Source organism: Sciurus carolinensis, chromosome 15, assembly GCF_902686445.1.
Source record: "Sciurus carolinensis chromosome 15, mSciCar1.2, whole genome shotgun sequence".
Classification (NCBI taxonomy): domain Eukaryota; kingdom Metazoa; phylum Chordata; class Mammalia; order Rodentia; family Sciuridae; genus Sciurus; species Sciurus carolinensis.
In genome coordinates, this window is record NC_062227.1 from 9,331,047 (window position 1) to 9,344,370 (window position 13,324).

General features: G+C 61.7%; 1 protein-coding gene across 3 annotated transcripts in view; it reads left to right on the top strand.

Moving 5' to 3' along the window:
* Phf2 (PHD finger protein 2) overlaps window positions 1-12,223 on the top strand; it is a 94,963-nt gene extending 82,740 nt beyond the window's left edge. For 2 of the 3 annotated variants that reach the window (XM_047526535.1, XM_047526533.1), the window contains exons 15-22: window positions 213-391; window positions 490-560; window positions 1,356-1,519; window positions 5,445-5,719; window positions 7,400-7,495; window positions 8,003-8,112; window positions 8,997-9,369; window positions 10,197-12,223. In XM_047526535.1, the coding sequence (XP_047382491.1) occupies window positions 213-391; window positions 490-560; window positions 1,356-1,519; window positions 5,445-5,719; window positions 7,400-7,495; window positions 8,003-8,112; window positions 8,997-9,369; window positions 10,197-10,285 (1,357 nt within the window). In that variant the 3' untranslated portion in view covers window positions 10,286-12,223. The remainder of the gene's footprint in view (window positions 1-212; window positions 392-489; window positions 561-1,355; window positions 1,520-5,444; window positions 5,720-7,399; window positions 7,496-8,002; window positions 8,113-8,996; window positions 9,370-10,196) is intronic. The other variant, XM_047526534.1, reaches the window with a different exon arrangement.
* The last annotated feature ends 1,101 nt before the right edge of the window (window positions 12,224-13,324 follow it).

Sequence of the window (13,324 nt, forward strand, 5' to 3'; positions counted from 1 at the left end):
ACACACCAGGCGACATGGCATTGAGGAGGTGGCCGTGGGCTTGGGGAGTGTCCCTCTCTATGGACAGGTGACTTCCTACAATGCAGACTGAGGGTCCAACAACCCCAGCCTTGTCTCCTGCCACCAACTGCTCAGCCTCCCAGCGATGCTGGGACCAGGGTCCAGCGGGAGATCCCCACGGCCTGCTGACCTGCTCCCTTCTGTCCCGCTAGCTCCAAGGCCCTCAGGCCCCCGACGAGCCCTGGTGTGTTCGGGGCCCTGCAGAACTTCAAGGAGGATAAGGCCAAGCCCGTGCGGGACGAGTACGAGTACGTGTCGGATGACGGGGAGCTTAAGATCGACGAGTTTCCCATCAGGAGGAAGAAGAACGCCCCCAAAAGGGACTTGTCCTGTGAGTGCAGCATGGCGTGGGTGGGGGACCTGAGGGAGGTCAGTGCGTGGCCAGCTCCACCCAAGGCCCTGTGGGACTCATGACCGCTCTGCTTTCAGTCTTGTTGGACAAGAAGGAGGTTCTTCCCACGCCTGTCACGAAGCCAAAGCTGGACTCAGCGGTGTACAAGGTGAGCCCCCTTCCAGGGCCAGCTCGGGGGGCCCCAGGACGGGAGCGTGTCTGGCTCTGTAGCACGGCCCCTCAGCGGAGTGGTCCTTGAGTCTCCACTCAGGTGACGAGGGGCTTCTGTCCTCACCCTGCCCTTTCCTGAGTATTCTTATGGAGAGGCTGTGGGCTGGGCTCGGGGGTGGGGTTGGCACAGGAGGGACTGGTGCCTGCCTGAGGCTTTGGCCACCTGGAGAGCTACGCCCCCAAGCCAGAGCCCCCACTCAGGGAGATAAGTGTGACAAGATGCCCCTGGGAGGAGCCTGGGGAGGGGACTGGCAGAAAGGAGATTTGGACTAAGACGACCTCCAAGAACACCGTGCAGAGACCCTCTCTAAGGACCTGGGGTCTCTGGCCCAGGAGCCACTTGCCAGGGGAGCCGACCTGGAGCTGAGGCTACTGCCAGGGGCCTGGCGTTCTTGGGGGGCTGCGGGACGCCCCATGCTCTGCCCCTCCAGCCGTGGCAGCTTCACACTGGGTCACGTGAGACCTCTTGTGTAGGAATGGTGGCAGTGTGAAGAAGACTTGGTCTCGTGGTCCTGGGTGTCCTGGAGACAGCTTGGCATCCTTGCCAGCCCTGAGTGTCTGGCTAGCTCCTCCTCCAACTCAGGGGGCCTTGGGCAGACCCCATCAATGTTCATTAGAAAAAGAGGGCTCTTTAAAAATGTCATAAACTTATTTTTCGCCCTGAAGGGAAAAAATAACCCCCCATCCTCCTTCCAAGCCCCCACCCTGACCAGCCACTTTGTCCCCCGGGCAGCAGAGTGACGACTCCTCGGATGAGGGCTCTCTGCACATCGACACAGACACCAAGCCTGGACGCAACGCCAAAGTCAAGAAGGAGAGTGGGAGCTCGGCGGCGGGCATCCTGGACCTGCTGCAGGCTAGTGAGGAGGTCGGGGCGCTCGAGTACAACCCCAACAGGTGGGCCCCGGCACGCCCCGCAGCAGCCATGGCGGCCAGACCCTAGGCCCGGGCGGGGGGCGTGCCACGAGGCAGAGACTCCGGCAACGGAATCTGCATTTGAGAGGGGCTGTGCCTGTCTCGCCACAGCTGCAGGTTCCCACACGGTTAAGGAAACAGGCTCAGAGAGCTCAGGCCCCTCACTTGCCCAGACCATAGCTCCGAGGTAGCCGAGACGGGCCTGGATCGTGGTCCACCTGATTCGGGAACTGGAGCTTTGCCAGTTCCTGAAGTGTCGGCCGGTGCCGGGCTCTGCTGTCCTGGAATGAGCCCTGGTCCCTCATCATGCCTTGGCCTGAGCAAGGCAGGGCCCTTGCAACCTGTTGTGTGCCTGCTCAGTTTCCCAGATCCACATTTTAGTCTCTCTGGTTTCCGGAGTCGACGTCCTGGGCCGTGCTGCTGACAGACAGCTCAGCGTGGCCCTCGGGGCTGCTCAGGCCAGGTGGAGGCTGAAGCCCAGGCCTGCTCTGAGATGGCAGAGGGGCTCTGGAAAGGCGGATTAAGAGCTTGATTGAGAAGGCTTGCTAATCAGTGGTCGTGTTGTGTTTCGTAAATGACTGTCTGCGTGCAGTATTACCTTCACATCAGCCAGCGCAGGCCGCTCTTTCAGTGGGAGTGAAGCATGACCGCAGGGTTCCACGGCACCTTGGGGGACAGATTTCCTGCTTGGCACGAGATCATTTCTGTTCTGTCCTGGATGCAGAGATGATTGCAGCCAGGAGGTGAAGCCTGGCCGATGGGACTCCAGTCAGGGGCTGCTTACCTTTGGAGGAGGTGTGTGCTGACTGATGCCCCCATGACTGACCTTGGGGCCTGGAGAGGCCCGTATACCCTGGAGCTCGCATGGCCTCCACAGAGAGAACTGGTGGCCAGGGGTGGGGTGAGACTGAGGCCCCCAGGATGAAGTCAGCTGGACTGAGAGTCTTGGCCTGGGCCACCAGGCACTTTGCTATGGATGCTGTGGAGAGGGGACTCTTGAGGGGCAGAGAGTGGGGACAGAGATGGGGAGGTTCTGTGCCCACATCTGCAAGGAGGTGCTGTGTCTGAGCCCAGGAGGGGGTGGCCCATCTGCTAATGTGAAACCCAGAGTGGCCCCCACCCCTGTGCCTCTTGGGAACGGGCCCCAAAGAGTCCACGTGTGTCCTCCTGCACATGCACGTGCGAGCACATGTGCCAGGGGGCCTCCGAGCCAGCGGCCCCCAGCCTGCTGTGGGCAGTCCCTCCTGAAGTCTCCCATTTGGAGTGTGGGTCAGTGTTTGATGGTCCATTTGCTCTGTTTTAAGTACTAGCTGTTTGGAAAAAAACAGCTGAAGAAAACGGAGGAAAATATGTTAATTTCTGGAGGATGGTTTGCTTATTTACCGCCGGGGAAGAGAGGAGAGGATTCTGGTATGATAATTGGAGGATTAAAGTATTATTTTCCACGCTGACTGGTTAAACTTGGCTCATCGATTCACCAGTGACCATGTGGACGGATGGGCTGGGCGTGAGGTCCCACCCTCTGGGGTCGCCCAGATGGCGTGGCTGAACGGCTCACTTCCGCGGGCTCTGGCGGGGCCTCCACCTACGTTGGGGTCCTCATGGTGGGTGTCCTGGTGTCCCTCATGGCCTAGGCGGGGGCAGGGCAGGGCCTAGTGCAGCGGGTGCAAGAGCAAATAGTTCCTGCTCAAGAGAGGTCAGTGAGGAGGGGCCGTTGAGCCAGGGGCAGCTGCTGGCCTCGGCCCCCAGCCAGGCAGTGTGCACGGGGCAGCTCTGCAGGGCAACTGCGGGCAGCCCGAGCACCCCTGAGGAGCTGTGTCGTCTGTGTGGTTCCCGAGGGTGTGGTGGTGGCCTGGGAGGCAGTTTTCATGGAGGGCTGTGGAAGCTGGTGGCTCAGGGAAGGGACCCGGAGAGGGATGTGGGCCTGGGCCTCACGCACTGTCCCTTGAAGGCAGATCTTGTGCAGGTTTGCCTGGCAACTCCACGGCACCTGCGTATGCTGTGGGCAGCATCTGCCGGGCACCCTCCGGCAGGCCCGTCTTCAGGAACTCACTTGCTTCTGAGCAGTGGTTTCTCCGGTCCCTGGTGTGGCCCTCGCTGCCCTGGCCTCTCCTCGTCTCGCGTGTGTGCTGCCTCCAAGAGGGGCTCTGGATGCACCAGCCTCCCTCCCCGACGAGGTGCAGGGCTTGACAGGGCCAGTGCGCGGCCGTCACCGCTGTGGTCAGCCTTCTGTCCTGGGCTCCACTTGCCTTCCTCACCCTGCTCGCCCTGCCTCTCAGCAGCAGGGTGGCCTTCTTCTCCCAGTGGGCAGGGGAGCGGGGAGGGAGGCTGGCTGGAGAGAGGAAGTCTCTGGGGCAGTGGGCCCAGGGAGTGGAGGAGAGGCAGCGGATACTGCCTCTGGTCTGGACCCACGGGCACCTGGACGGTGGTGGGCGAGGCTGTCCCCTCTGGTGGCAGGACCTACTCTGCAGGCTAGAGTGACCCACCCCGCCCTGGTGGGAGGGCTGCAGGGCAGTGGGCAGAGGCCTGCGTGAAGCCTGGGGCAGGCAGGCCGGCCGTCAGCTGCTGTGGTGTCTGGAGCCTGACTCCACCTCCAGGAAGGGCTCCAGGAAGGAGCTGCTCAGGCGTTTCCCGTGCAGACAGGCGGGGGTCCTTGTTGGGGTGGGACATGGGCTGGGGCCGGGCGGGACCCCACAGTGGGGGTGGTGGGAGGCTCCCAAGAATCCCAGGACTTGGCCTGGAGGGACCTTGCCATGCTGCAGCATCCAGACCCCAGCTCTGTGGAGGCACAGTGGTCCTTCTGTCCCACCTTTCCCTGAGCCTTGGAAGCTGCGTCTGGAAGGAGGGACACCAGTGCAGTCAGGAGGAGGTTCAGGCACAGGAATGGGGCAGGGGGCGATGAGGACCTGGCCTGAAGGCCAGCTGGGTGCTATGGGCATCGCTGCCTGGAGCTAGAGGGCAGCAGAGGACTGGGGATCAGGGGCCACTAGAAAGCCTGGCAGTCTGCATGAAAGCTGGAGACGGGAAGGGTTGGGCTGAGGTATAGCTGTGCCTATCCAGGTGAGGTGTAGGTGCTTGTGCAGGTGTGGGTGTGGAAGCAGGTCTAGGCATAAATGCAGGTGTGGATGCAGGTGTGGATGCAGGTGGTTGTGCAGGTGTGGGTGCAGGTGTGGATGCAGGTGGGGTGCAAGTGTGGGTGCAGGTGTGGATACAGGTGGGGTACAGGTGTGGATTCAGGTGGGGTGCAAGTGTGGATGCAAGTGTGGATACAGGTGGGGTGCAGGTGTGGATTCAGGTGGTTGTGCAGGTGGGGGTGCAGGCGCACATGCAAGTTTGGTGCAGGGGAGAGTCTGTACCCGGGAGGGGAGGCTGTTCTTTCCAGCTAGGGTGGTGAGTGGGGAGGTGCCCTGGGAAGTGAGGGGAAGGAAGGTCCCCAGCTAGGGCTGAGGTTGGGGGTCCGTGGTGGGGAGAGCAACCCAGGTGGCCTGAGGGGTGCACAGAGCTGGCAGGAGTGCAGCGGGGAGAGCTGAGTCTGCGGCCAGCCTTGAGGTGGGAAAGCCTGGTGCATGATCATGCAGGACCTGGCCCTTCCCCATCCACCATCCTCCTGTGTCTCCCTTCTGTGACCATTTCTGACCCAAGGCCTCCAGTCCTCCCCAGAGTGTGGTTGGGTAAGCGGAGGGGCTGCCTGGCCTCTGTCGGTGGTTCATCTTCAGCAACACCACCCTCTCTGCTCCACACCCCTGCGTTTTGCCAGGGCGAGCGATCATGCAGCCCAGCACTTCAAGTCCAAGTGCCCTGGGCTGGTGGCTCCAGGCTGCAGGCTTGTCCTGGGTTGAGGGCCACTGTGTGCCCCGGGCTGTGGGCCCAGGGCCTCAGCTAAGTCCCCGTCTCTCTGTGTCCCCAGCCAGCCCCCGGCCTCCCCCAGCACACAGGAAGCCATTCAGGGAATGCTGTCCATGGCCAACCTGCAGGCCTCTGACTCCTGCCTGCAGACCACGTGGGGCGCCGGCCAGGCCAAGGGCAGTTCGCTGGCGGCCCACGGCAACCGGAAGAATGGAGGTGGCAGCAAGAGCTCGGGCAAGCGGCTGTTGAAGAGATCTGCCAAGAACAGCGTGGACCTGGACGACTACGAGGAGGAGCAGGACCACCTGGACGCCTGCTTCAAGGACTCCGACTATGGTGCGTGGCGCGGTGGGCGGGGCCGCCGCGGTGGGCGGGACCTGTGGGGCTGCGCCCACCGGAGCTCATCCCGGAGGCCTGCCGAGCCAAGCCCTTCTTATTTTGAGATATAACTTCTAGATCATAAAATCCACCTTAAAACCATGCAGTTAGTGGTCTTTGGGGTGTGTGCATCCATAGCCACCATCAATTTCATCTCCCTAAAGAAAACCCTGTTCCCCCCACCAGTCACACCCGTCCCGCCCCTGGCAGCCTGTGACATGCCGTGGGTCTCCAAGGGTTTGCCTGCTCTGGACTTTTCACACCCCTGGATCATACCCATGACCTCCGTGTGTGCTCTGCTTGATTCAGCACCATGTCCTGAAGGTCCCTCCCTGCTGTGGCCTGTGCTGGGGTTCCTCCCTCTTGGAGGCCGATTGGTCCCCTGTCCTACAGATGTAGTGCCTCTTTATCTGTCCATCTGGGGACCTTGCATGGCTCTTGCTTTGGCTGCTGTGAACAGCGCTGCTGGAAACATGCGTGCACCTGCTTCTCGCGGCCCGGGCCCTCATCCCTCTGGCATGCATTCCCAGGAGGGCAGTTGCTGGGCCCCAGGTCACTGTGTGCTTGGTTCTCTGAGGACCTGCCCACCGGGTTTCCATGCAGCACTACCATTTTGTAGTGTCTCTGTGTAAGATGGAGAAACCGAGGCCCAGGGTGGCACTGTGGCCACCTCTGAGGCCCGGCAGTGAGTGAGACGCGGGCTGTGGCTCTGGCCTCCTGCCGTGACACAGCCTCCATCTGCTACCACACCATGTGGTCAGGCCGGCCTCCACAGAGCTGCCTTCAGCGCCAGCCAGAGGGCCCGAGCGCGCCTCAGGGAGGGTTCTGGGTGTGCTGGTGCAGGCCCTCTGCTCCCGGGGCCAGACATGCCTTGGCTTAGTCCACAACCTTCTTCAACACCCATACTGATGGCCAGAGGCTGGGGTCTTGCCAAGCTGGGCCACTGTGAGCTGCAGAACTCCCACACACCAGGCTGGCCAGCCCCACATCTGGTGGACAGACAGATCTGGGCCTCGCAGCTAGGCCCACACTGGCTGACAAACAGACTGACAGCTCAGGGGACTCCTGTCCCCTGCACTCGTCGGGTGTGGCGCGCGGGCTCTGGCTGCTGCCTCCAGTCGCAGGTCCTGGAGGTTCGTCCGCAGGAGGATCGTCTCCAGTCGCAGGTCTTGGAGGCTGGGGGACTGTGACCCATAGTGTGAGGGTCCCCGGCAAGTCAGTGCAGGGCAGCTCCCACTGGCCACCATGCCACTGTGCAAGGCCGGGCGTGGGGGACACAGAGCCCGCCTTGCCTGGTCTTCCATGGTGGCGGGCTGTTGGCCAGTCAGGCCGGAGCCCCTGCACTCTGCCCTCGAGCCGGCTCCCCTGGAGCTGGGCCGTCCCTCCCTGGTCTGTCTGCCACAGCTGGCCTTGGGGTGGGGCCTCTGGGGCCTCAGGCTCTGGACCCTGTTGGATGGTGGTCCTGAGAGCAGCAGGCCGGGTTTGGGGCAGACGTGGTACCTTCTTGTCTGGAGACTCTTGCGGTACCTGTGCCCACATGGGGCGCTCCTGTGCGGCAGGCCTGGGCCCGGGGCACCCGTCAGGAAGGCCTGCTGCGCCCGGCGGCTCAGGGGCCCGTCCTCCTTTTGCCTCCCTCAGTTTACCCCTCCCTGGAGTCTGATGAAGACAACCCCGTGTTCAAGTCCCGGTCGAAGAAGAGGAAAGGCTCGGACGACGCTCCCTACAGCCCCACAGGTAGTGCCGAGGGGAGCCGCCAACACCAGCCTGCACGCTGCCTCCTTGCCCATCTCTGGCCACCGAGGGTGTGGGCGTGGCTCTGTGCTGGTCCTGTCCGTGGTTGGATGGTCTGCCCTGAGGACTGGTCAGCTGCTTGCACACATGTGACTGGGGCTCTTTGGGTCTCAGGACCCCTGACCAGAGTTCCTGGAAAGCCCCTGGGCTGGGCCTCTCCTCTCTGGTTACTTCCACACGTGAGGTGGCTTGGTGGCCCCCTTGGTGGTGGCCAAGGTGGCAGCCCACCTGCCTCCCACAGGGCCCCCAAGGCCTGCCTGACCCCCAGCGTTGCCCCAAGGAAACCCGATGTGGCAGCCACCTCAGGCAGGCCCTTGAGGTCCCTCGCCCCAGGGCCTGGTGCTGGGTCCTCTGGGCCCAGGGAAGGGCTGGGCTGGGGGCGGGGCCCAGCCAGGAGGGGCAGACGGACTGCAGCTAAAGTTCTGAGGGGCTGGCCCTTCTCTTCCACAGCAAGGGTCGGCCCATCGGTGCCAAGACAGGACAGGCCTGTGCGGGAGGGGACGAGAGTGGCCTCCATTGAGACCGGGTTGGCAGCCGCTGCGGCCAAGCTGTCCCAGCAGGTAGGAGGGGGACTCCCTGAGACCAGGGCCCCTGTCACCCCAACCTCAGATATCTCTGTCCTCCATCCCCACACAGAGACCACCTGGGCTAGGGACTGTCAGGCTTGGGGACATTTGCTTATAGGGTGACCCATTCCCTCTGATCCCAAATTCTGAGTAGGGACGGGGAGCCAGTGTTGAAGGCCTGGGCCCCTCACCCTGGACGGGCACCTCTTGCTGAACCTGGGCTGCTCTCTGGTGCAGGGGGTGCCCAGAGAGATCTCCACGTCCCTCACCTTGGTGCCTCTGGGAGGGCTCTTCCCGGGGTCCTGGCATGTCCCAGCCTTCCGCACGGAGAGAGATGGTGGCCTGTCTGTACAGCTTGGCTGGCCACTTCAGCTCCTCCCAGCCCAGAGAGGGTCCTGGGCCCCAGGTCCCCACCCTCCAGGCCTGACTCCATCTGGGTGCCACCCCCAGAAGTTAGCAGGATCCAAGTGGATGTCCTTTCAGAGCTGAGAGGCCACGGCCCCTCAGTGAGGTGACAGTGCCTGGCCCCTGTGCCCACCACCAGGGGGCCGCACACCGTGTGGAGGCTGGGCCAGCAGTGGCCACGCTCCAGTGCCACATCCCAGCCACCACGTGTCCCCAGCCGGACCAGGTTCTGCCTGGAGCCCTTTCCTGCTAAGCACGGTGTGTCTGAGTGCCCACCGTGCCAAGAGGCCAGGTGGTGGTCCCTCTCCGGCCCAGCCCTCTGCCCTCCCTGCTCTTGGCCACTCCTGCCTGTAGGCCTGAGCCTCCCCACTGGCCTGCATCTGAGTGGACACTGTGCTGGCTGCTCTCGGTTCCGAGGGAATGTGTGTCTGAGGCTGCCCTGTGGCTAACGCACCTGCACATTTTGTTCAAAGGAGGAGCAGAAAAGCAGGAAGAAGAAGAGCACCAAACGGAAGCTGGCTCCCAGTACCGCCTCTCCCTCCGCCTCCGCCGGCACCACCTCGACCTCCATCACGCCGGCTTCCACCACACCGGCCTCCACCACCCCAGCCTCCACCACCCCGGCCTCCACCAGCACGGCCAGCAGCCAGGCCTCTCAAGAGGGCAGCTCACCTGAGCCCCCGCCCGAGTCACACAGCAGTAGCTTGGCTGACCACGAGTACACAGCAGCTGGCGCCTTCTCAGGGGCCCAGGCTGGCCGTGCCTCCCAGCCCATGGCCCCTGGAGTCTTTCTCACACAGAGGCGGCCTTCTGCATCATCCCCCAACAACAACACTGCTGCCAAAGGTAGCCCTGTCCTGCCCGCCCCCTGCTGCGCCCTTGGGCTGCCCCAGACTTGTAGCCCCTGCCCCACATTAGAGGACGGTACATGGCAAGGGAGGGTTCTGGCCTTGGGATGGCAGGTGCCGGGGTCTGAGTTAGTTCCTGTCTGAGCATCTGCAGGCCCCCATGCAAGGTGCAAAAGTGTTTGCAGCTAGCCTGCTTAGTGACAGGGCACAGTTGGTGTGTGAAAGAGGTGGCCCCTGCAGAGATCAGGAGATAGGGGTGCACATCAGATCGGGGCCAGGAAAGAGCCTGGGGCCCTGTGGATTAGGACCAGGTCCACAGCTCTGGGGTCTGATGTGGAGCTGGGGTGCGGTCCGCCATTTGCCAAGGGTGGGGCTGGGTCTGACCTGATGCACCAGCCTGGTTGCAGGGTCCTCAGGCCCTCCGTGTGGGTTGGGGCATCGTGGGCAGCAGGGTCCCAGGCCACCCCCCGTGTCTTCATCTCCTGCCCCTTCGGGCCTCCCTGGCCACCCCTGGCCTGCACCTTGGTCACGGCCCAGCTGGCTATGGGGACGGGAGTGTGGCACGGTTGCTGGCTTGAGATGACCTTGTTGCCAGGCAGTGAGGCCCAGGGGACCTTGAGTCCCTGAGCCTGAGTCACCCGCTGGCCAGGGCCCCTGTGGACACAGCAGCCTCCGCGCTGGAGGCCTTCTCGGGTCTGGCTGCAGCTCAGAGCTGAGGCTGCCTGGGTCCGTTTTCACAGAGGAAGGTGGGGGCTGGGGTTGCCGGCTGCACGCGCCCCCTCTGCTCTCTCAATCCTGTTTTGTGTCCCCTCCCTGCCCTCCTAGGAAAACGTACAAAAAAGGGCATGGCCACCGCCAAGCAGAGGCTCGGGAAGATTTTGAAAATTCACCGGAATGGAAAACTGCTCCTTTAAAGTTTGGAAAGCCAGGATCCTTCTGCTCTGCTCAGGACCCCCCGGAGCCCCGCTAAAACATCAGCCCCCCAGGAGGGTGGTCGCGCTGCCTCACCCAGGAGGGCCTCACTTCCTCCCGGCCACCACTCCCCCCAAACGAGCGTCTGTCCCTTGAGCAGGCGGAGCGAGCCGAGCATGGCCGTCCCTCGTTTTGAATATGGACATCCTTTCTCAAGTTGCTTAGAGTGACCAGTTCCTGAAAAGCGGCCCTGCCAGTTTGAGGATCATTCCAGTTTCAGGACAGCCTCCAGGCACCCGGAGCGTGGGTGTGATTGCGGGGCCTCCGCAGCTCTGCTGGGAGCACGAGTCCTTCGAGGAAGGTAGAGTGAGCCAATGCTCACCAGCCCCAGAGTCTGAGCTGGCCACAGGCTGGTAGCCTCCAGAGGCTTAAAAAAAAGGCAAAGAACACAGAAAGAATGAGGAGGAGCAAGCGGGATGTTCATGTGCCCCGCTTCGCTTCTCTTCCCGAGCGATTCTCAGACAAGTCCAGAGAGCACTCGGCCGGCAAGGCGAGGTCTGCCCCAGCTGGCAGGTGGCAGTCTAGATAGTGGGTGTCGCACCCGAAATGCCCAGGGGCATTTCTCTGGGGCGACTAGGATCAGCAGCTGGGTTGGTGTGTTTGCGGGTTGGGGAGCCCACATAGGATCCCCAGGGGCGGGCGAGGGCCCAGCCACGTCTTGGGGCCCGGGGGGCCCAGGCTAAGCCGCGTGGAGGAGCCCCACCTGACTGCGGGCGGGCGACACTCCGGAGAAGCACTTCTCAGCCGCGGCACCCTGCCCCGGACTGATGGGCTGGACGGCAGCCAGGTGGCTTGAGGACGCCAGGACGGGCACTGCTCTGTCCTCCCGTGTTGCGTGTGGTGTCGCGAGCACGGGCCGTCCCTGGATGGCACGTCTGCCCTGCGACACGGAGGGGCTGGATTTGTTTCTCAGGCAATCCTGTATTTTAATTTTAGATGTATTTCCTGAAGCATATTTTTCATAGAATGTAGCGTGTAAATAGCTTTTTAAATGACTTCTTTTTTATAAGAGCAAAAGTATCTTTAGGAATTTCTTTCTATAGAGTCCTCATCAGCCTTTATACGAGTTTTTTGCCGCCTACGACGGACAGTTGGGTTCCAGTGCTTTTTCCTTTTCCTTCTTTCCTTTTGTTGTTGTTCTTCTTCTTCTTTTTTCTGTTAGGAACTAAGGTATTGCCTGAAAAACAAGTGTTGTCTGTGCAGCCTTATACTCTGTCTTTACAGAAGCAAATAGTACACAAGAGATCTATTTCAGACACATTTTGAAGATGAATCTTCAACTTTCATACCAGCTCTTTGTTTTCCTTCTTGTATGACGAGGGGGTCGGGGGTACAGTTATTTTACTAGCACCTTGTGAAGTGTTTTCTGTGTTTTGTGACGCTGTAATTTATTAATGTTTGTAGCTTTTTATATTTGTACATTTCTTATGAGCTTTGTTTATATACCCATTACCTGGATGTTTCGTCCACGAGGAGAAGCAGCTTGGCGGAGGCCTTATCCACCCCCACTTGTCCTGTTCGGAGGGACGCCGTCCCCAGGGCCCGAGGCTGGGAGAGGGGAAGTCTCACAGGGCCCAGGCTTATTCAGAACTGGTGTTTTTAAAGTTTCCTTTACCCTGTCCTTGTTGAACATTTATATAATCTAACCCGGGCATCGAGCTGTTCTCTCTCTCTCTCCTCTCTCTCTCTTTCTCTCCCTCTCTTTCTCTTTTTAATTTTATTATTATTTTGGCAACATGTACATTTCTAACAAAGTTTATCGTGGCTATTAAAGTGTTTTATTTCCCAATTCATATTACTCTTGTATCGAGTCCATGAGGTCTAGGGCAACTTAGACCAAAGTTTTAAAAAAGTAAAAATATTTCAGGTTTTGTACAGAACCACGTCTGTGTCATTTCTGCCTCGTTCGCCATCCTCCCCGGTCCTCCAGCAAGGGTGGCCGGGAGGGCCAAGTCCCCGGCCCTGCCGCAAGCTGCCCACGTTCCCCGGGGAAGCCTCAACTGCACCCCAGGGCCACGGCGCCCCGAGCTGGCCAGCAGGAATGATGACCACGCTGAGGACGGTGGGCGGGACGGTCCCAAGGGTCCCGGTGACAGCTGAAGAGCAGTCCTTCCCCACCAGCAGGCCCCTCGAGGGTCCCGCCCACACGCGGTGATGTCTCCCTGAGATGCGAAGGCGCCCGGATCCAGATGAGCAGCTGGAGGCTGGAGAGACTGGCCAAGGAGCCCAAGGCCACCGGGCGTGTCGGGGTTGAGCCAAGACTGGACCTGTTTATCCACCCTCAGCAACCTCGGAGCAGATGCCAGGGAGACGCGGAGCAGAGCGCCTCGCTGCCGGCCACCACGCCACGGGCAGCCACAGCACAGCCACAGCCACGGGGCAGCCACAGCCACGGTTGTCCTGTGGACTCGCCTGGCGCCACTGGCCGGCTTCTCTCCCTGAGCTTCCACTTTCTCATGTCCCTGCTGGAAGTGCAGGGAAGACGCCTCTCCTGAGCCGTGTCGCTGAGCCTGGGGTGCCTGGGACCTCGGGCTGCAGGGGTGGGGCCCTGGGCCCGTGCTGAGCTGCGGGCTGCGCAGCGCCTCAGGTCCCGCGTGGCTCTGATGGCCTGGACCCCAGGAAGATGGGTCCCCAGAGGCGGCCCTGGAGCTCTCCATGGTGCCCGTGGCCTCTGGAGACCGTGGCCAGCCCTGCTGCTCGGTGCAGCTCCTCCAGTCTGGGGTTCTGAGCCCTCCCAACCTCAGCCCAGTGTTCTTGCAGCCGGGCTGTCTGGGTGCCAGGTGACCGACCACCCACCCTAGTGAGGACCATCAGAGAGCTGGGGCCTGGCCCTGGGAAGAGCTCCTGGAGGCCGCCCAGCACCCCCAGGGCCTCGTGCCATCTTGCACTATCCTGGCCTGTTGTGAGGCCTGGGTCCTGTGCTGGACCTCGCTCTGCCCGACAGCCTGTGCATCCTTGGACCCTGGAGGAGGGTTTTGAGC